The sequence below is a fragment of the Styela clava genome, chromosome 6 (assembly GCF_964204865.1).
Source record: "Styela clava chromosome 6, kaStyClav1.hap1.2, whole genome shotgun sequence".
Taxonomy (NCBI): domain Eukaryota; kingdom Metazoa; phylum Chordata; class Ascidiacea; order Stolidobranchia; family Styelidae; genus Styela; species Styela clava.
The window spans coordinates 14,552,928-14,576,597 of record NC_135255.1 but is presented as its reverse complement, the minus strand read 5'-3'; the positions used below and the strand labels follow the sequence as shown (position 1 = coordinate 14,576,597).

The 23,670-nt window shown below is 32.8% G+C and overlaps 1 protein-coding gene across 2 annotated transcripts; it reads right to left on the bottom strand.

The window, feature by feature from the left end:
- Window positions 1-652: 652 nt before the first annotated feature.
- LOC120330877 (Fanconi anemia group M protein-like) lies at window positions 653-23,477 on the bottom strand. 2 transcript variants are annotated; one of them, XM_039397846.2, is made up of 29 exons: window positions 23,059-23,477; window positions 22,401-22,597; window positions 21,688-21,793; window positions 20,768-20,943; window positions 20,174-20,263; window positions 19,307-19,453; window positions 18,971-19,102; window positions 18,405-18,537; window positions 16,891-17,021; window positions 16,258-16,363; window positions 15,670-15,842; window positions 14,963-15,169; window positions 13,504-13,750; window positions 12,706-12,842; window positions 12,257-12,382; window positions 9,630-11,834; window positions 8,808-8,982; window positions 7,998-8,134; window positions 7,033-7,176; window positions 5,681-6,434; window positions 5,136-5,269; window positions 4,700-4,739; window positions 4,303-4,476; window positions 3,626-3,758; window positions 2,866-3,002; window positions 2,247-2,347; window positions 1,600-1,703; window positions 1,314-1,412; window positions 653-975 (listed from the first exon to the last, which is right to left on the bottom strand). In XM_039397846.2, exons 1-29 carry the CDS (start codon window positions 23,327-23,329, stop codon window positions 867-869), a joined length of 6,825 nt encoding a protein of 2,274 aa, XP_039253780.2. In that variant the 5' UTR covers window positions 23,330-23,477; the 3' UTR covers window positions 653-866. The 2 variants fall into 2 exon arrangements, with proteins under 2 accessions (XP_039253780.2, XP_039253783.2); XM_039397849.2 differs by lacking the exon at window positions 4,303-4,476.
- Between the last annotated feature and the right edge of the window lie 193 nt (window positions 23,478-23,670).

Genomic DNA, 23,670 nt, shown 5'->3' with positions numbered 1-23,670 from the left:
CTTTGAATGCCTAGGATAAGATTTACAAATTTTATCTGGGGGGAGAGGAAAGCCGATAAGACGAGTTATTTATATGACCAATGAGGACGTATATTTTCTCATTGATATGGCAACACGGCACAAGTCCATCGACTCCATGTCGGGTATGGGATGGATTGGTCAGCCAGTTAATCGTCGTAGATGCACGGACTTGATCTGATGACGGAGAAAGCTGAAACCAACCAGCGGTTTCGTGAACCATCCATCCACATAATGATCATCCAAGCAGGTGTGCCATGGCGAGCGCATTCCTAACGCCTAACACGGTTCGTCACACCTCCTGAGCCCAGTTTATTGATACTAAATCTAAACCCTTTGGAATTACATCAGGCATGGTTCATCCTGATCGAAGACCCTTGCAACACAACTAACCTAGAAATTCTTCGCTCCAACTAATGTGCAACACTGTGAAAATCAATTTTAGAAGCCCAGACGGACTAGTGATATTTCGCCTCAATCTAAAACAACATGCAAACTGTAGTAATCTGTGTGTGCATGATCTTAAACTCTGTAACGCCCAGTGCAAGCTTTTTTTTTTTTAATTTTTCATTACTTTCCCGCCACACCCATAATAGAGAAAATCTAAATCTTTTTAAAACATGCAAATACACAATTTTCACAAAGAAATTGGCAGTTTTTATTTAGAAAAAAAATCATGACATTTCATTCTACACAAAATCATTCGTGGTCATTGTTGCCAAAGCTGACTTATATCTGCACAGCCACACTAAATCGTCTATTGCTGTGATGCATGTCAACATGTAACAAATATGTCAACAAATCATGATATGAAAATATTTATATAATAATAAGAAAATAGAACAAAATCATCTTGATGGCGTCATTTGTAAATCAAAATTTCTTCTACAGAAATTATAAACTTCAGCGGCAGAGCATGTCGACAAATGAGCTTTTTGTATCAACTTCTCAACCGAGCTGTGTATGAATAAGATAGGAGAGTATAAAAAGTATAAGATAGCAAAAGTAATAATAGAAATATTCAAGGATTTGATCATTGCGTGATCATTTGATCATCACATTGTGTGTGTATGTGACTAGAAAAAAAAGAATAAAATACACCCATTTGAATCAGCACAATGAAATATTCAAGTATGGAATCCAAACGGCACAACACACACACCTCAAAACCTCACTTGAATTGAATTTGAACAAAAGAAATTAAAATTAGTGTTACAAAAAAACAAGTGTGAGAAACACCTTTACCTCTATTACTATTAGAAGTTAAAACAAGGAATATGAAATGTTCAACCAACCTTGCTGCCACTTCTTTGAAATTTTTAAAATTTAGACACATATATAAAGCAGACACAAAAGACACTTTCGGAATGGATGAATACAATCGCAGTACAGTTCTAAAAAGAATGATTTGAATCTTAAAAAATAATAACAACTGGAATAATCAAACTAAACTTGTGTTACTTGATGTTACTATAAATATAAAATTATAGTAGTTTTTTTAATACACTTATTATATATTTTAAATTATTTTCCATTCCATAATTAAATACAAACCAACATATTCCACCTATCAGAACTTACCGAAATTTTGCGTCATTAGCTTTCTCCGCAGCATCGAATTCTACCGGCCTTTTTAAATTCTTTTCTCGTGTTGAAAGCATATGGAGAAGATCAGCAGTTTCATTCTATTCGAATACAATGATTGAAAGATGATGACGTAAAAAGACAAGACATTGAAAACAATAAGGGAACAACAAAGCTGGAAATCACACAAGGGATGTCAATTGTAGACACATTTTTCCTGTATTATGCAAAACGATCCTTACAAATGATGTCACTTTATGCCAAATCAATGAGGGATTTTTTTCTGTTGTGATGAACATACATTATACAATTCATGTATGTTCATTACAACAGAAGAAAATGTAATGATCGTTTTGCATAATACAGGTAATAGGTGTAGTTGACATACTGGTATTTTAAACCCTAACATACATAACTAGTTTCTATCTTCTATGAAAAACTTATTCAAGTAATCAATCCCACATGTAAAAATTAAATTGAAAAAACTAAAAACAAGCACTAGAATTTCAGGTAAGCAAAGCTGAGCAGTATATCAATACCAATATAATAACGATATTATTCAAACTCAGTCTTAATTGCAATCAACACTCCTATGCTTGACATTCAAAATTCTTTTGAGAGAAATTGATTTGTGTAGAACCAACCTGGTTATCACTGTATAAAATTCGTACATTGGCTTGTGACAAAGAACACACAGTTGATACATAATATGATGAATGCTGTACTCTACCACCCGACATATCTCCTGAACACAAAAAACAGATATTGGACGTATCATATCAGTAGTAAGTTTTGAAATAAATAAAAGTAAAAGCCTTTAAGCGACAACAACAATCTTTAACCACTGAAAACTTAAGGCAATTGGTCAAGTAGTCCATAAGAAAAGCGATTTTTTCACAGGAAGAAAAAGAATACAAACAAGATGAGCAACAACAACATAATAACAAAACCATGTGTATGTACAATGTCAAATTGTGAAGGACGAGTTAATGAAAAGTACAAAAGTTACTGTATGCCCCCCAAAATGCGAAACAAACATTTAAACGAAGGACCAGTCAAGCATATAGTTCCAAAGAAAGAATTCCACGCTAGCAGTGGGAGGGAGAATTTATCAAAATTATTTTAATGATAGGCTGCTATAGTGGAAAGTATATGCTTCTAGTAATTGCACCAACATCATGAATGCGCCAATAGACACAAGGAATTTCACATTTATATAGATCAAAATATGAATGACTGTAATGTCTTTATCATATAGCATACCTTTTTTAATGCAATCTTGCTCGATTATAAGATAAACTCTATCGTAATTTCTATTCAACTGTTGAAATCGGGAAATTATTTTCTGTCGACCAGATACCTGTGATAAGTCTGACACCATCTTTCTTTCAACAGCTGTTCTGTAGGGAAATAATAAAAATATATCACATTATTCACATATTATGTTGTTTGGCATAGTGTTTCACTAGAACAATAAATGTTTTTATTTGGGCAATATTTGATTCAATAATTGGAACTTCACATAAATTACCGGTATGTGTTTAACGATGTAAAAAATTTTGCCCATGTGTGAAACCATTGTTAAAACACCGTAAAGCAGAAGGAACTCTGTGTATGATTTTTCAGAGAACTGATACAACATCTAACCACAACCTATTGTTAAGTTAAGCCCTTGTAGAATTTTGCCTAATTCCTTCAAAAAGCTTTGCATCATCATGTTGGCCAGCCATACCAATTTGTAATTGCGGTCACCAGAGCATGACACTGAAAAGCTAAACTGACAATTTGAACTTTCTTCCAATTCACATCAATTTTTAGGCCATTCGCTGATCACCTCATTCAGTAATGCATGTAATAAATTGTGTTCGTGTAGATTCAGTCTCACAGGAAGATGCAATTCCTATGAGCCACCATAATTGAATTTGGAATGTAAGAACTGCTAAACAAAATTTGTCTTCGCCACAATGCTTTTCTTTAGCTAGCTAAATCAGACAATACAGGAGTGACAAATAAATCAACTCACCCTCTACCAACAATATAGTCACAGTGAGGTAATGAAGCAACAACGGTGTATACTTTGTGTTTACATCTTAATGTTGTAATAATAGGTTGACTACTGCTGAGTTCTTTACTATCAACTAAAACAACCAGTTTGTCTAAAAACAAACAAAAAATATTTAAGATTAAAACTGAAAATTAGACATGTAAACCTTATAAAAAATATTATAAAATATGAAAATATCAATCATATAAACGAGATGCTGAAAAATATGGAGATGACAGCCAAAACGAAGTAGTACGAATATGCAATCTTTTGCAACTATTGCCAACTATCATTATATATCAGTGGTTTTCAACAGAGGCTCCATCAGCAGGGTCCAGGGGTACCAATAGTTTCTACTCAAAACCTAGTGTCTATATTAATATATGTATATTGTTTGAATATAATCAAATATACCCTATTAGGATTGACATGATACAATTCAAAAACCATTATATTTTGCCAGTATTAGGTTTGCTTTTATACTTTTTTATAATTTAATCAATTCAGATAATGAAAGACGATGAAACTATTGTGCAGGGTTTTCATGAGCGACCAGAATGTTTCATGAGGGTTCTACTCCATCACAAAAGTTGGAAACAACTGCTATATATCTTCAATCTTTTCCACATTCTTGAAATAACATTTTGATTTTCTACCTGAATTCGTTGGTTCACTTGTCATTCTATTGAGTGAGGAATTGATCAAATCAGATCGAGATGATTGTGACGAATCAAATTGTAAACTAGTTTTGCTTGAAGAAAGAATGGAGCTTGTTGTTCTCCCTGGTGTCGTTTTAGATAAATCTGATGACGCTGAACTTGATATTGGAGCTGGAGGTAAAGGAATGATTGAAATAATAAAAAAATGAAAAATGCTCCTCTAACAAGAAAGCAAAGGTGAAATATTTGAACACAAAGAAGTTTGCTGAGCACATCTAACAACAATGAGGCAAATTTTGTTCGAAAACAACAATATGGACACTTTCAAGAATAAGTGTAAGCAAAACTAGTCCTAAAGTTGAACTATTTGCTAACAAGTTTAATAGAAAGATACCTTTCTGTTCCCCGCTGCTCTGAATTGAACGCCGTTTCTCCTAAGAATAAAAGCAATAAAATGTAACCTAAGAACATTCCAGTAAAATACAAGGGGCTAGTTTTGAAAAGTAAAGCAAAACTTTCAAGTACTATGTAATGAAATAATGTAGGCTACTGCTCAAATATATGGACACAAACGCCAAAACGAAGTAGTGCGGGTATCTAGTCTTTCAAAGTATCGGTACGGTACCATCCTCTTCCCAACTTCGACTAACCACCAGATCTCAAAAAGCACAAATTTTGCACGCAGAACCGCCACAAAGTACGAAATTTTTAATTTTGATGACGTCATCACATACAAAAAACGAATTACATAAAGCTGAAGTAAATAAACGATTATATATTTCAAAATAGCAATTAGCAATTAGTTGAACCTAAATATCTTTAAAACTTACCATCCTCGCTCTGAATTCTAGTTGTTTTTGTCGACATCTTCTCAATCGTTCTTCTCTATCAATACCACCTAACGATGATGTTACGGAAGTTTGAGAACTTTGTGACGAGGAGGTAGAGAGTTTGAGAGTCGTATCTAAATAAAACAAAAAATAAAACTGTTTTTCAAACCTCTGTTAGGTATATGAAAACTTCCGTTAAGCCATCCTGACTTCGCTTGATCCCCACATAGTGACAATTGCACACACGTAACCACCACAAGGTGTGCACTTTTTTAATTGATGACATCATCGCACACATAAAAACGAATCCGATAGTGACCACGGAAATTTTGGAAATGAATAAAGAAAATAGCCTTCTAGCGACAACAACAATCTTCAACCACTTCAAAGTTATTGATCCAGTAGTTAATAATAAAGAGAAGAGCAATTTTTTCACAACAAAATAAAGAAGAATACTAACAACAACAACATAACAATTTATAGGCCCACTTTGTGTCCAAAAAGTATTTTTTATTCTCTGTTACAAATGTCATAACAGGATTTACCTTTTATTGTTGCATTTGGCCTTTTCTTGAATTCCATTTTACGTTGAGGTTGTGGGGTAGCTGATATGATATCACAGGAAACATCCTCAGAACGGGGATCCGAATTTCGATCTTCTTCAGAAACTTCTTTATGAACAGCATCAGCCAATGAGCGTTGATGAAATGAACTCTTCATAACAGGACTCTTGATTTTTGAAGTATCGCTAGATTGCACTTTATTTAGCATATGATTATTTTTATCACAAAAATTTTTCTGCAAATTCGTATTTTGATTATATGAACAATTCCCACTAAGATTAACGATTTTTTGAACATTTTTCGATGTAGAACATTTTTCCATTGATGTAGGTTCAACATATTTAGCGTCACACATGTCACATACAGTATGTGGGCCTCTGTTCACATATGTGCATAAATCACATGCCCACATATATAATTTCGTGTCTTTTACACCGGAATGATTTGGCTTTTCTGAATCACACAATTTGCAGATTTGTAAAGTTGATGAATTTTCTAAAGTACAGGCTGGACACGACCAAGTTCCAGAAGAAATATTTGAACTTCGTTCGGCGGTGTCGTTTTGTCGTTGCAAAGATGTGTTCCCACTTTCAATACTGTCTGTAGAATCGTCCATATATACAATTCGTTTTCTTGATTGCTTGTTTTTATTAGGAAATTGCTTTTTCAATTTACTAACTACAGGTGAAACAGGTTTAGCATCGTAATTCATTTTTCTGAGTCTGTTCAATTCAGCCTGCAATTATGAGAAATGGAAATAAATTTGTGATCTTTTGAAAATCTACCAATTAAAATATCTATTGCATTTAACCGCAATACCAAAAGCCATATAAAACATCAAAACCCCATTAAGGTAAATAGAACAAATTTTACCGGAATGGTCAGTCATAGAGTAGGCCCCAGCTACTCAACAAGCTGAATTTGGACTTTTCAAGTATTCTACAGCCAACAGCATTTGTTTCCTCATTTTATCAGTTTCAGCTCTACCCGAGTTAGTGATTCTTTAGGGCTCCCCCTTTTATATAGTTTATAACGAGGATGTGCAACAGGCGGCCAGTGGAGCATAACCCAGCAAACAAATATCACTCGACAGGAAAATGCGATATGCATTGAAATATTACCATGATTTATTTTATGGTGTAAACCAAGACTTATTTATATTTTCCTGTAACACGGAAAATTGCTTCAATATAGTGAGCAACTAACTATAAAGTACATCTAAATTAAATAATGCTTCACCCCTGTGTTATATATTAGAGTGAGTCACAGTCAACATTTTTCTACCATAATCTCCAGTAAATTGATTAACAATATAAAATACTGATTTTCACTACCTGTCTCCTTGTTACTCTTTGTTTAGACATATTGCTGGGATTTTCTAACAAAGTTATTTCTCCAAGATCAGTATTGTCATCATGCTCTATTTCATCACAAACAAAACTATCTTCTTCATATCCTGAAACATCATCTGGAACTTCCTGCAAATAGGTCATATTGTAGAGTAAATTTCAAGAATTTTTTTGTTTATCTTCCATCGATAAGATGATTTTAAAAAGCAGATGCGAAGAACAGGATTGTTTGATGCTGCTGTTTGAGCACCAGTCGATTTGCCCCCAAATTAATTGGTTTAAAAATTGGTTTAAATCTTTAGTGCCAAAGAAGTTGAAATATTATTGCACAAAATTACTCAGCCTATTTTGTACCAAAAAAAAAAAGTTTTATACCACAAGATTACAATACAGTATATCAGTTTCATAAATCCTGTTGTATTTGAAAAATGTTGAAGAATATTTTTTAGTACAGGTATATCCCAACCCCTCTAAATTTGTCCTGTCCTAAATGAAGGCGATCGGTAATCCAAATTCTTAACAGAATAACAGTATTTAATAGAATTAAGGGGTTCGTGGTTTTTTTCTCGCATCATAATCTGATGATGATGATGTATGTGAAACAGCCAAAACTCCAAATTTGACTTCCATATATTCACAAAATTTTGAATTAGTGAGAAAATTATTGATATTCACAAATTTCAAACAGGGTTCTATGTGATGCTAGAGTCTTGCTGCACAACGACGAAAACATTTTTCAGTAATATAACGTTCGTCAGAATTGTTCAAACAAGCATATTCCATTCTAACTACGAAATACAAAGAAATACAAAGTCTCAAATCTAATAAAATAGTCATCTTTATTCTCACTACAGCATCCATGAAATATGCATAGTTCCTCGCATAACTCCAACAAATAATTTTAAATAGTCCTTTGAATATCATTCACACGTCATGAAATGAGATTTCACCTGTGAAAAAACATCCAATCTTTGTCCAACTCCATAAGCAAGTTTGAATTTTCCATTGTGACTTTCAAATTTAGAAGGTTCCCCAAAGAAATCAGGCTTTGATTGTAAATACATAGCATGCTCATCAATGGTACTTTCTGGATGATGCAAACAAATAATACTACAAATAACAAACAAATTAAAATATATTGCTGTTTCTGGTTTCCTAAAAGAACAATATCTGGTTAAAACACATCAACGAAATGAATACTAAAATTTTAAGTATTTTTTAGCAACTATTTCAGTATTGCATAACCATAAATTCCGCAAGAATTTTGATAAATTCATTGAAATATGAATACAAACTCCTGTGATCTTGATTCTTAAAATTCGCTGTTTTTAAATATTATTAATACCATGTAACTCGGACCAAATTTTGAAAATCCACAAATCTTTATCCTTGTTGGTTCGTTCAAATATATTTAGCGGGCATATATAAATGAAATGAGATATATCCCATTCCCAACTAATCATACACCCGGCCTGAGCAGATATATTTGGAGGAGATTTTGCATAGGAATGCAATTGGAACCTTAATTTCGTGTACTGCTGTATACTAATTGCAGCGTCCGTTTCATTGTTATATTTAAACTGAGCACCAACCAAGCAGATAGATAGATTTCATTATAGTCCTATATGAGAATATAAATCATTCTAACTAAAATAGCTACAACTTATGAGCCATTAAAACTGTTTCAAATCCATTCAACCTGTCTACCGAGACTGTTCACTCCTCCCTTCAAACTGAGCAAAAAGAAAAAAAAATCTCACCATCGGCAGCGACATGCTGAGTTAATACTGTAGCATCATTCATAAAATTTCTCATTTCCTCAAGATCTTCAGTTAATTCTTCATCTTCATCCGATGAAACATCGACTCCATCATCACTCACCTCGGCTTCATCTTCCACAAAATTCTTCATTCGATATCGACGTTGCTTCTTAGGCTTTTGATGAAATTAACAAATACGAAAATACAATATTTAAGTAAAATTGTATTCAGTTAATATTGGATTATAATCCAAGTTTTTTTTACAAATTTTCTCCAAACAAGATTCTTTATCAGTGGTTTACAATATAAATTTTCTACAGAAAATTAATTTGTAAATCTCATGACCAAAGGCTTTGAATGCTACACAGCATGTAGCGCTTTTATGACTGCAAACAAAATATTAATTACAAAGCAATTACTTTGACACCTGATTTTTTTTAAATAGAAATTATCTCAAAACAAGAGAATTAGCGAGTTTTTGAAAATGTGGCTTTACCTAGACAAGTTTCTAGGCTGTGATACTTCACACATATACAATTACTATTGTGTAGCATTTAAATACAAAATAAACAATCAAATTTACTAGAAAATAAAATCAATAAGTTTTGAGCTCTTGTTGAAAAAACAAACAATTTTGAGGTAACTTGGTTTTTTTCAGGCTACTCCAGATTTGGGTCACGACATATTCAATATTCCTATATTGAATAATTCTTGACTAGATATAACACAGAGAAGAGTCCTTTCTAAATTTTTGTTAGATAATATTCTTATTTCTTCAAACAAAACAAGATACAACTTATAATAACAACAAATAATACTTACATTATTATTATTTCCAACGAAGGCATCATCTGAAGAATCTTTTTCATCGTTCGAAAACTTCGGACATTTTGGCGTACTGTGCTTATTTGTTGTCATTTTTTTTATATTACGCTGCGCTGCAATAATTGGTGATTCTTTAGGATGCAAATTACGGAGAAGATTAAGCTTGTGTTCATCAGGATCTTGCTTGTCATTTGGTGTAAAAACTAGTTGAGAAAGTTCACTTTCAGGTGAGAAGAGTAGTTTATTTGTCCGTTTCTTCCGTATGCATATCGGAGATTCTTCAGAATCTTCCGAACTTCGTAAAGTTTTTGGAGTTTCGAATTTTGGACTTTTGAATTCAACAAAACTAGAACCATTTGATATTTTTCTCTGGCGCTTACGAAAAGTAGAATTGTTGTTATCATCATTAAATTCTCTTTTCCGTTTCAATGAATCGTTAGGTTGCTGAATTTGTTCTTGCAGTGTATCATCGTCAGAATATCCCATTCCAGGATTACCATTTCCTTCAATTCTAGTTGGCACTTGTACGTGTTCCGTTGTCGTAGGAATGGCATTCTGATAATCATTAGTTTCTAGATTAATAAATGAAGAAGATCGTTGTGGTTTCACTTCAGCGACTGGTATATTAACATCAGATTGGCATTTTGGTAAATCAGCGAAAAGAGCTCGATTTTCAACCCTTTGTGTGAGCGTTACATGAGCAAGAGATGTCTCCATTTTTTGCTCTGGTTTTATTGAAATAATTTCTGGAGAAGATTTTGGATTGAAGTTATTCGATGATCTCCTTTTAGTCTTTAACACGGGACTTTTTTCAGTAAAAGACTCGTGAGAGTTTTCAAAATCATCAAAACTACCAAAATCAAAATTAACATCAAATTCCGCATCGAACATATCAGCAGATGTATTGAATGTAGCTTGCTTGTCTGGTGCCTTCTTCGTCTGGTTTATGCTATTTTGAATGGTATGAACGTCTGCATCAGTTGTCATTTCGTTTTTAGATATAGAATTATTTTTTGAAGACGTTGGAATTAAACTGCTTCGAGTCCTATCAACAGGTTCATTACTATTTTGTATGACATCACAATCAGTTTTATATTCCGCAGAGTGGGTTACATCCTCATTGAAATTGTCTTCCAATTTTGCTTCAGTTTCGGTTAAAACTGTATTAACAGCCTTTTTTGTATTTTCTTTATTTTCCAGCATCAAACTATCATCAATAGTATTGTTCTCATTGTCATCATCTCGAAGCGCAAAACAAGCCCTTTTCAATGGTTTAACTTGATTTTTTAATTTAGTTTCACAATCTTCAAAATCAGAATTATCGAACTCATCCATTGAGTCTAAATCAATAGAACTAAATGAAGATGGAGTTTGAAGATCAATTTCAATAGAATTTCTTCTCGATTGATTTTTATTTATTGGTCGCAAAACCGGAGTTTCTGTAGGAATAGCTGATAAATTATCAATTAGTTTCATCAGAAGGCTATTTTCATTCGATTCTGGACATTCAGAAGCGCATTGGACGTTAATACCACTTTCTTGAGCAAGACAAATTTTTTGATTTTCCGAGTCAAATGTAGTAATTTGTTCAAATTTTTGCTCATTTAAAACTTCTTCCTTTTTGTTAATATTTCTATTTTCATTCTCATTCACTCTTTCCCTTGAATTGTTGTTCGATTCCCAATCTCCAATATCAAAATCAGGCATCATATCAATTTCAACATCTTCATCATTCGGTTTATCACCCACAACAGTATTTCCTTGTGATACTATCTTAGTACCATTTAAATTCCTCACAGCGGTATTACTACCAGATTCAGGATCATGTAAAATAGACTCAATTCCTGTTAAAGTATCATCTCTGCTGTTAGATTCTGAAGACACATTATTAACAGAAAACTCAAGCAATTTTGATTTGAAATTTTTCTTCTCTGGAAATATTTTCTTCAGTGGTGCTGGTTCAAAATCGGTGTCCGTACTCATTTCTGGCGATAAATTTTTCTGTTCTATTTTTTGGTCTGGTATTTTTTGTTTTGTTATCTTTTTAAGAGGTTTCTCTTTTGGAACCAAGAAACTGTCTAATATATTTTTCTTTTCAGTGCCAATTTTTAATTTGTTGTATTTTCCACCCAAAAAAGGAGCAATATTTCCATCAAAACTTTTTTCATCCGATTGTTTAACCAGATCACAAATCTCCATTATCTGTTAGAGAGAGAAAAAAAATTATTTTCAAAAAAAAGTACATGGAAATTGAAAAATCATGACAACAGAGTCTTCTCTTTTTTCAACTATACATATCCATCCAGCTTGTCTGATTTCATTGGATATAGAGTACAGTATCGAAGAACGGGAATATACATAAACCAGTCATGTGAACGTACATGGGTACCAGATTTAAACAGCACAAAATACAATCTAACATTTCGTTGGTATATGAGTTCATCAATTAATACTATTAGAAGAGTACCGATACGTAAATCATGTAGGTAATGGGAAGAACCTGGATTCAACAAGTTTTACTTAAACCAAAATCGAACCTGATCAGTGCAAAATTTCTAAAGCTTAATTAGGTATATGAAAATTCTTATTAATTTCAATTGTTTTGTCATAATGTAAACACTCACTTCAACAAAGTTGTTTGTGACAGAAGAATGACCACTGACACTCGGAGACTGAAATCTTGTTTGCCAATCTGTCCATTCTGATAATGATAACATCGGTTGCTTCGTTGATGAAGAATTTGGATTTTTCTAATGAAATGAAATTCAACAAACAAGATAAAAAATATCAGTACTCCACCATTCATAAGAAGAAACTGATTTTATTTTGCTTTCAAACATTTTTTCGGAAGTGTTAATACTTTAATCCAAATATAAACGTAGAAAATACAAGCAAAAGCACAGCTACATTTTAAGCTAAAATTATGCTTTATAAATATACCTAATACCAATAATGCATTTTCTAAAATATATAACACATTGATATAGAGAACAGTTAAATTAACCTAAAATAATTTTAAAGCCAATGTGTCTGCTGAAACCTAACAACATAAATAAAATATAAACACAGTTACCTTTTTATCTAAACACATCATACGGCCTCCTGCTGGCAATATTTTTAACATCTCTTTTTCTTTTGAATTCAATTTCAACATATCGTTCCATTCCTTTATTTGTTCTTGATTCAGAAAAATTGGATCTCGAGCTTCGACTGGGATAGTAAGATGTAAAAAAATATAAAAATTTGGTTGAAAATAACAAAAAACAATCCTCAAATATATGGACTAAAGGAATGAATCAGTACTTTTAAAAAAGCCTTAGGTGAGCTCATAGTTTGCTGAAACGGACAAATTAGCGGACAAACGTGACGCTAGTGTTTCCATACATCATGAAAAGTGTTCCCATAAAATAAAATAGCAATTTTAGGTGAATCATCAGGTCTCATGACACCGGGAGAAATATCGAAAAAAGTAATAGGGTTATTTATGATAACTTGTTCCACCTTTAATGACAAACAATTTGAAGTTGAGCGGCGAATTAATTGCGGGAAAAGGCTCATTTCTACCAATGACAATTCTGCAAAATCTGTATATCACCCTCTGGTGATACATCCCCATTTCTAGTATGATCTTCTGAGATACAAGAGGCTATAGGTATTTGTTAATTACAAAAAACATTGCTATGAATTTTGAACACTAATTGTGCGACATTTGTTTGAAGGCATGATCTAAAATTTAGCCGAGTAAAGTGCGAAACATCCTCAAAAATTATATTTCTATTGGTTGATTGGAATAACTCATTTCATGTAGTCTATAGAGATAAAAATGTCATGCAAATATGAACATAAAAAAATTCAATCTTCAAATAAATACCATTTTTCAACATTACAGAAATATCCAAATTCTCAGTTTTTCTTGCATTTTTCTTCTTCGCAAATTTTGAAACTGCAGGGGTCGGCTCAGGTTTTTTCTCAATAGTCATAAACATTTTGAAAACTTCTGGGTTCAATCCCTGTGGAACCATTCTCGGATTGTGTTGATAAAACTGCAGGCCACGAGATGAATTACCAGTGATGGCTTTTTGAATACTTTTTCTGTTCGAGAGACTGGAGTTATAATCCTATAAAACAAATTGTAATCAAATGAAGGAAATTCCAACCTTTTTAAATATTAACAAACCTAGCGATGTGATGCCAATAATGATGCTCTATTTCTCAGCATTCAAATGACATAGTAACAACATCTTTTATGTGGTTCAAGTGTAGACTTACCTATGGTGGCATCGCACATTAAAACCTCAAGTTCAAAATCACATGCCTTGCACGAGGTAGTAAACTGGGTAGGCATTGCTGAGCCTAAAAGAGTCCGGTCTTGACAAAATGTAGTGGATTTTACTTAACAGTAATAGGTACCAAGGCAGTGCAAGGCAATGTACAGAGCGAACCTCATTCAAAAAAAAGTTTATGGGATTAAATATTCAGGAAACACAAGTATAATAGAAATATATCAAATGCATGCAGACATGCAGAAACGATGCCACATGGTAACAACAGAGCCGAATACACTACGAAAGCAAAATGATTTCAGCTTTGAAAAAGTAAAAATAAAAACAATAAAAAGAAAAAAATGACAACAATAAACAATAACAGGAAAAACAAAAAACATTTCTGGATTAACAAAATGAAGACTCGGTAACCACATGGAATCAATAGAAAAGATTAAAACTCAAACGGAGAGGGACTTCAACGCAAATACAAAACCAAAAGACAAACAGTACTATCAAAAAAAAAACAGCAACAACACAAACAAACATGGTTCAAAAGCAAACAAAGGAAACCACACAAATAGACGAACTTCAACCCAACCACATTAGTTAGACCGACAGTTCGGAGATGATATGAATTAAATTACCATAGCATCTAAATCAGTTATAGAAAACTTAATTTTAAAATAAATTAAATTCTTGTGATCTTTATATTTACAGTTATATCTTGTATTGTTTGAAGAAGTTAGACCATGATCTAACGAAAGCTCACAAATATACTTACTATTTCGTTGAAAAAGATCATGTTATTATTATTAATAAACAATAACTTGTCATATCAACAACAGTGTAGGGGGAGACTCGAGGAATAATTGACTTGACTCGAGCAGGAATCGAGTCAGTATTTAACAAAAACTCGAAGTGACAAAGTCATTTAAATAAAACGACTCAGGCTCATAATCAAGTACCTCGGATGAGTCGTCACATGACTCAACTTGACTTTCTATCCATCACTGATTAACAATTTTATAATAATTTCTTATGGACGGAGAACTATAAATTCAATACCCTTTCTTCTTTTCCCTCTGTAACGAGCATTACTATTCTTCCTTTTCTTTTTCTTCCAGTTCTTCCCATTCTTTGTACGAGTCGAATCGGACTTTTGTGAGCATCGAAACAAACAATCAAATCCACATCTCCAATATCAAGACCTTCCTCACCAACACAAGTTGATATCAATGTATTATAACCACCTTCTCGAAATTTTGATACAACCTGTAAATAGGTACGAATACTAGATATTGCTATCAGATCAGGGATAGTATTCGAATGAAACATAAAAGAATAATTTTTATCATGAAACATATGATGTATTCTGAATTGAGTGGCCTGTTGAGCTCAATGAAATATATTTTGAAAAGTTGTTTACGTGTGTAGTTAGTCCAGTAAAATCCCAATCAATAGTAATGTTTCTGATTCGATTGTGGCAAAGTGAACAGAATAACTCACTGAAAGTAAATATTTCCAACATGTCCAATTTACCACTATCTAAAGACGTATAGATATAGACATACCATGATAATAATATGTAAGTATGATTAAAATTTGCTTATTCTGAATTTCAGCAAAAATTTTTAGGATAACCAGACATAGCTTATTGGCTAAACACAACAGTTTTGAGACACTTTATTTTAAATAAGTATTGAGATATTTTTTAGACATATTTCGAGTCATGCCATAATTGAAAGTAATTCAAAAAATACCAGTCAATTTACCATCAGTTGATCTTTTTGGGTAAATTTTGCAATTTTTCCAGAAGCGGTTGAATGACCAACAAATTGCATTGGGCGAACAAGAGGTCGATGGTTTTGCAGAAGTTCTGTAATTTCTTGCACACTATCTCGATATTGACAGAAAACCATAACCCTTGTCGAATCATCACCATGACCTGAATGTATAATAATCAATAAAGTATTAAAGTTCAGAAAGTAGCTAAAATTAATTATAAAACAAAGCAATACCATTTTGATAGATTAATAGAATAAATTTTAACAGTTGACTGGGTTTGTGACGTATCCTGGAAGTTGAGTTTTCCTTTATTTTCAGCAAAATATTTTATTTTAACCCTGCATGAGGTTTCAACAGCAACACCTAATCCGCATTAGGGGACAATTACTTATAATATGATAAATATTATCCTATTATCATGAAACCTCAAAATATTCTCACAATTTTGCCAAATATTCTCACAATAAACCTCAGATTTTCGTTATTTCAAAAAGAAGTCGCTAGAAGGCTATTATATTTATTTTTTTTTCCAGAATACAATAATTGACATGAAAACTCCAAAAGCTTCAACTCACTTTTTGTAAAATCTTTAAAATGATTAAGAACAACCTCTTCCAACTTCTTCATTTTTGGATGACTGTAGACATAAGGTTGTGCACTGGGAAGTCCTTTTTGAAGAGACTAAAAAAATTATATAGAGATCTTTATGGCTAATTAACCGGGCTGGGAATTTCAGTTAAACGGTTCAGGAATAAACTAACAAAAATTGACTTCCAAGTTGCCAGAATTATAGATCTGACTTTATATTTTCGATTTATCGGTATATATTCCTACATCCGAGTGAACAATTTTAAAAAGGTTTGTAGTTGAAATTCCAAATTAAATGTTTTTACCAAGCAACTATTATTTGAATAAAATTCATCATTTATTCAATTTTCCAAGTTTCCATTTTTTAACAATGATGGGTGGCAATGGTTAACCGGTTATTGACCAATACCGGCCATCATTATTAAAAAATGGAAACTTGGAAAAGTTGATTAATTTATGAATTTTACTTAAATAATTTGTTTCAAATATTAAAACCCTGTATCAATTTCCAGACCATGAAATGAAATAATCAGAAAAAAAATGGTATTATTCCTAAAACTCCAGCAAAATGATGTTTTCTCAAATCTATACTTTCCAAAAGTAAAAATGTTATAACATACCTGTTGTGTTTGCCCAGCCTGTGTAAGTAATACTGTAGGATTAGGAGATTCACCAAACATGTTCGTTAAATTCTGGTACATTTCCCGGAACAATGCGTTAGCACCAAGCACAGATTTTGCTCTCATATTTCCTGGAAGATAATTTAAAGTTATGGATCTGAGTGTTAAACACTGTAGGTGGAGAATAGAGACAGAGAGAGAGAGAGAGAGATTGATTAAAATCAATTATTAATTGAAGTATTGATTAAAATCAAATTGAGAAAATAGGAGATGGGTTGATTCGCATGTACAGATTAATACAAATTTAAAAAAGAAAATTATTGTTTTTCCGTGTAATCAATTTTTAAATGATGAGATTTGTGAAATGGAACAATTTGGGCAAATAATCAACTATTACACTATTATTTGCAAGTGAAGAGTAAGCCCCACAAATGAAAAACAATTTTGGCTATTGGACTACTATACTCAATAGTAAATTTGGACACATAACAATTGTTCGAATCAGCAAAGAGTCAGTCTTACATGTACGAATAAATTTCAGGAGATAAGCAACATGGTACTCATGTAAAAAACAATTGTTTGAAGAGAGGAATCAGCCTTACAACAAGAAAGATTTTTGGCAAATGGGTGACTGAAAAACTATTATATACCCCAAATAAGAAACAATTTTGGTAAACATACGATCAATAGTCATATATATAAATACAATTTAGGTTGTATAACTATTATTTGAAGCAGTGAGGGAGTAAGCCTTTCAAACAAGACAACAACTGATGGCATATGAAAAACTAAAACCCAATATTTAAATTTGTAAACGATGACTATTATTTGGAGCAGCAATAAATCAGCCTGGCAAATAAAAGGCAGATTTTGCACATATACAAGTAGCACTCATATATAAGTGGAAATTTGGATAAATAAACATTATTTGAAGTAGCGAGGGGCAGCCTCTCGAATAAACAAAAGATTTTGCAAATGCACAGAATAGTTCTCAATATAAAGAATATGGATGAATGAATGATGTGAAGGTAAGGCAGTTTTTGCAAATACACAAATAGTCGGAAAAGGGCTTAGCCCCCAAATTAGATGACAATTTTTAATACCAGGATCTACAGATACAAACTTCTCCAGAAAGCATATTCAGAGAATCACTAAACGTGTCTATTACCCAAGTAGAAGCAGACAATGCATCTTATTCCATCTCTTAATATCTGCCTAAACATGACATGGTTGAGAAAATAATTCAATGTTGAATGTTCAGACGTTTGAGTAAAGTAAATCTCCCAAAAGCGTAAAGATTTGTGTTTTTCGAAGATTTTTGTATAATATTTTTACACTAACACCTCACCCATAAACGGCACAATATCTAATTGAATAGATATCTGTTCTCTCAAAATAGAAGCTGCTATTTTCTTGCTAATGATCAGTAGATGCTCGTTGTACAGAGTAAATGTGTTGAAATGCCTCAAAAAAAAAATGTGATAGTAAAAAATATCTTGATATAGTACATTTACCTTTATCTCCCTCCATCATTGCTTTAAGAAATATGAAGAAAGATCTCATTCCATGTTGTTGCAGAAGTTCAAGTCCATGAAACAGGCTAATACATGTTGCAAAATCTCCTTCAACTGAACCCATCTCATATTTCTATGAATAAAGGAAAAAGTTTGTGCCAATATTAAAACATATTCTTTTATGCCACAGGTCTGTCTAGCAATACTCTTCTGGGAGAATTCCAAATTGACAGCTCGATTTATTTCAATAAGATAAAAATAAATATAATGCTGTGTGTTCCAGACTCGCACAAGGCCTCTCTGTCTGCTTAAGACTCGCAACGCATGCACGCATGTTTGTCACCAGTTGGTAGACAAATTTACAATCCAAAGGCGACCAATTTAGTCACAATTTTGATACCCATCCCGCAGTGTTCTGCGAAACACAGTTTGAGAAATGCTGTAGGCTATTAGAGCAATGCTTTTTTGTTTTTAGTTTCACCTAAAAAAGGATTAACTGTATCCTTAGATCAAAGGTACATGAAAAAATAAAAGTTGAATGCAAAAACCTCATCTATGTTACCTACATTCAATCCACTAGGTGGATCTTTACGAAATTGATCTCTTGCCATTAGCAAACCATATTTGGAGTAACTTGAGGTTTCTCTGTCAAATAATGCTCTACGATTAACAAGACTTTTGGTGAAAATTTCGATAACCTGAAATGAAAAAACATAGGATTTCAGCATTATCTCAGATCTTCTGAACTTTCCAGGAGTTTAAATTTATTCAAATCATTACGCAATGAAATAAAAACTCATTCAAAGCAGCTATCTATGCTGATGTCACAAGTTTGATATCTGGAGTTCAATCAACTCATGTAATTACAAATTTAATCAAAACAACATTTTAAATGATTTTACCTTTAAATAATTGTCTTTCATTTTAGTCATAGTTTCATCAAGTTTGCAAACCACCTTTTCGACTTTCCGTTGATGAGAAAAACTTTGAATATCGATGGAATCTTCTGATCTTATTTCAATATGTGAGATCAACAAATTCGTAATTACCTACACATACAAATTGTAATTTTTGCATTTTGAATAACAGTTTTGATTTTCTAAAGTCTATCTTTATAATTCTAAATTGCCGCGAATATTTTTTTTGAGTGAAGCCAGATCGAGAATCTTGACTATTTTGAACTGCGAGCAAATTTGTCCAAGACATGCACACGATTTTGGAACCAAAGTGGTTAATCGGTTCACCGGAAACTATCGTCTGGTAAATCGTCAAACCATTGAATTTAAACGGATCAGATTTAATTTTTACAGAACTAATAACATTCATGAATGGTTATTTGAAATCTAAAATATATTAATCTAGATACATTAATTCCAAACTTCATTCAAATTATGATAAATTTAATGAACATCCTTTGTGGAAAGCCTCTGCCATTAATGCAAAAATGTGAGATTTGAGAAGACGCCCCTGCCACGTTTGAGGTACTGCAGATTGCGCTCGCCAAATTTCAAGTAATCGTGCTTTCGCTAACCCCCCAGGAATGAATAAAATTAATACCGGTAATCAATTATTTTTTATTTCGAAGGGTGACGTTTTTTTTGTTTGGGGGGGGCGTTTTTTACAAAAGATCCAGTGATCTATCCCCAATACCATGAAATCAATATCATAAATCATGATTCTAAGTAAACAAAAAAACGATTATATATTGCTGTATTCCAGCTCAGAGCATTTCCAACTACTTTCTGACAATATTATGAAAAGCAAAATACTTGTTGCACAGATTTCACATCAGTTCCAGGTGTTGCGCTTAGAGCAAGAACACGAAAATTTCTGGAGCAAGATGCCAACTGGTTGATAACCTACAATAAAAAGAATCTTGAATGAAAAAGAAGAAATGACCCAGACATACCCACTTTCTGTACTGTATGAATGCATGCTGTATGTATAACTGGCTTAAACACATTAATTCTCTGGCCAGTGGCAGTGACGACTATAAAATTTGGACATGTTAACAATATGACATGTTAGAAAAAAAATAGATCTACTACAACAAGAAAGTCAACAAGATAGCAAAAAAGAAAATATTTAGAAAAAAGATTCTTTACATCAAGTTGTGTAAAGGGACTGATTACTATGGGCATGGGGTATATTCACTTGGTTAACACAGACAGTCCCCGAACTCGTAACAGAACCACAATAAGGAAAATCGAAATAAAGTTATAGCCTAACCCTAGCCTGGTACACATACTATAGGAGTACCGACTATAGTGCATTGTGATTCCTGATATTTCCTACATATTCAAGTGAAAGATCCTTACAATATCACAATAGATTAAAGAGATTAAAGAGATAAAAGACCTGACCTGACAATAAGCATGCTTTCCCTGTGCTTTATGAGCTTCATCAATGACAACACATTTAATTTCCAGTGCAGGGCAGACTCCTCTTGCCAGATCATTATTAATGACTTGGGGTGTGAGAAAAAAAACTCTTTTTGAATTCCACAATGCTTCTCTTTTATGTACAGAAGTCGTCATTCCTGTTGAAGAGAAGAAAAATAAATCGGAACAATAGTATTCAAAAAAACTGGATTATATCTGGTGGAAGGTGTAGAAAACTTATGTTTGTCTCCAATGTCACACACGAATCAAAGGCGAAATAAATTGTGCATCAAGATGGAATACCGTAGCAGATGGTCTGACCAAATGCAGATTTCATGGGGTTAACAAGCATTCTATATCTAATATAAAATAGTTCCTAAAATAAACTCTCTAGTAACGAACAATCCCAAAAAAAGAATAGCATCTGAAATGTCGATAAGATCTCACATGTGGGACCAAGGCTTCTCTGGGTATGAGAAGAATAGTTTACAAATTATTTGATTCAGATGCACAGACATGATGGTGGAGGAAACTGCAAGCAGACTTGTGGTTATCTGAATTGTGACCCATCCTATGACAACGAGAAGTCCACCAACCACAAGATTTGAACCAGTGAACCTGTGTAAGATAATCAGATTTGCATGGCAAGCGGTTCCCAGAGATTAATTTGCAAAATGCATCAACTCAAGCACCAATCCAATGTTATTGCACACATTATTTTTGCTTATGGACTCAATTATTATTGTATGACAATGATCTTAGCAGGAAGAATATATATATATTTGCATATCTGTACATAGAGGGTGGTATAGTAGAACTCCACTGATGCAAAACACTCGAAGTAAAAAAATAAGTGTTCGTTGAATATTAGGAATACGAAAATTGAATTATTTTTTACATGCCTGTGATTTCAGCTTGATCTTGCAGTGGTATTCCCATGATTTTATAACAAGCTTCAATTTGTTGAGAAACGAGAGGTTTTGTTGGAGCCATGAAAACAATTTTACCCTAAAAATATGAAATATGATAAATGCACTGCTTGTAAGTCTTTTCCCAAATATTGTAGTTAGGGCAATTCCTATAGGTGAGAGTAACATTATATACTGGCTATTGTAAGATGCCAATACCACATTCAGCATTTTAGCCGTATGAGCAAAACAATATTTATTTGATGGGGAGGGGGGGGGGGGGGAGCGGGGGTTTTACTACACTATTACTGGCTTTAGTGGAAAGAATAACAAAGTTCATTCTTTTATGTGTTAAAGTAGTGTGAAAACAAACTATTGACCATACGAAAGAATTGTAGAATTACATTTTAACAGAACCAAAACAAAATTGTATATGAAAATTTCTATAAAGAATTAGACATTTTTGAGTTTACACACATCAAACAAGGATGGAACTACTATGTATGATCTGTATCATCTGTACCAGGCTTTCCTCCAGCTTTTTATAAAACGTCACCAATTTAGCACACCCTGAGTGAAATGGTGAGCATGAGATGCAAACTAGAGAACTGCAGCTTGTGATACCAACATGCTATCTATGAAATCGAACTATATTATTTAATATTGTTATTCTGTATCAAATAGAGCCATAAAAATTGAGCAAATACCTGAGGATACCACCTATAAAAATTATACATGACAACTGCAGCAATAAAGGTTTTTCCGAGACCAGTAGGTAGAGATACTAGTGTGTTCTTCATCAATGAACTTTTCACTATTGAAAATTGATATTCACGAATAGGATAGTTTGTTGGGTAAATCCAAATATGTCCAAGAGAGTTTTCAAATCCATCAATATATTCAACTGTAAAAATGGAAATAAAATAATCTCAAGTTATAAACATATTGCACTTGGTAATCATGCAATATTGAAATTTAAATGCAATGAGGAAATACTATATCCGACATATTTATTTAGAAATCAATTTTTATAGCAAGAATCACGGAGCATAATGATTTTGGTCACTAACTATATAATCTGTCATTATCATCTTCATAATTGCACCTCAGTCAATACTGCAATATCAAGGCGGTAAGAAAGCGCAATATATTCTGAAATCTTGTAATTAACTACTCTGTGATTTTGTTTTTGATAAATATAAATAAAACATTCCCAAAAAATAATAATATGATATTTTAAACATCATATTTCAGTACTCGTAAATCTGTAAGATAACTAGACCAAGAGGGCAGGAGTGACATAAAATTGCAGTGTTGCAATACTCGGTACAACAATAACAGAATTAATACAGCTTGATAACTCACCTTCATTTTGGTTCATATTAGAATGACCCGGAAGTGCAATTGTTGATTCCATTAATTCAGCAGCTTCAATAAGGTCGTCATCTGTCAAATCTATTGCATCAATGCATTCCATATCTACTACTTGCTGAGCGTTGAAAACTTTTCCATCGTCAAACTTGTTATATTTAGTTTTCGAGAATTTCGTGTTATTGTTTTTAGTCTGTTTAGATGGATCCTTTTTGTTCCAGGCTTGAAATAAGGTTTTTTGTTTGACATTGTGATTCTTCGACATTGCAAAAAATTGCAACAACTACTATAATAAACCCCTAGTCAATAAAGTTCAGTAATGCAGCAATGATCCACGATACATTAGCATAGTTACCGTATGCCTAAAAAAATTAAAGTAAGTTACAATCACGGCAAAAGCCAGCTAGTCTGACTCGAAAGGCCCGCTGTAGAATAGGTGGTGGTATGAGTCAATTAATTTATGATAGGAGGTAAGAGTAGTCAAACGCAAATAGTTAAAAATAATAAAACCAGTCAAGTTTATTTTTCACATTGCTGATTTGAGCTTTATTTTGGTAATATCGATACGTCTTCAGTTATCATTAGCTACGTATTATAAAAAAAAAA

What these genes read in the sequence shown, in the direction of transcription:
- LOC120330877 (XM_039397846.2), bottom strand. Translation starts at nt 23,329, where the DNA reads ATGTCGAAGAATCACAATGTCAAACAAAAAACCTTATTTCAAGCCTGG. An exon ending in TTCTGTAATGTTGAAAAATG is followed by an intron (nt 12,843 to 13,503) that starts GTATTTATTTGA and finishes TTACTATCCCAG; the next exon opens with TCGAAGCTCGAGATCCAATT. An exon ending in GCAAGATTGCATTAAAAAAG is followed by an intron (nt 2,348 to 2,865) that starts GTATGCTATATG and finishes TTTTGTGTTCAG; the next exon opens with GAGATATGTCGGGTGGTAGA.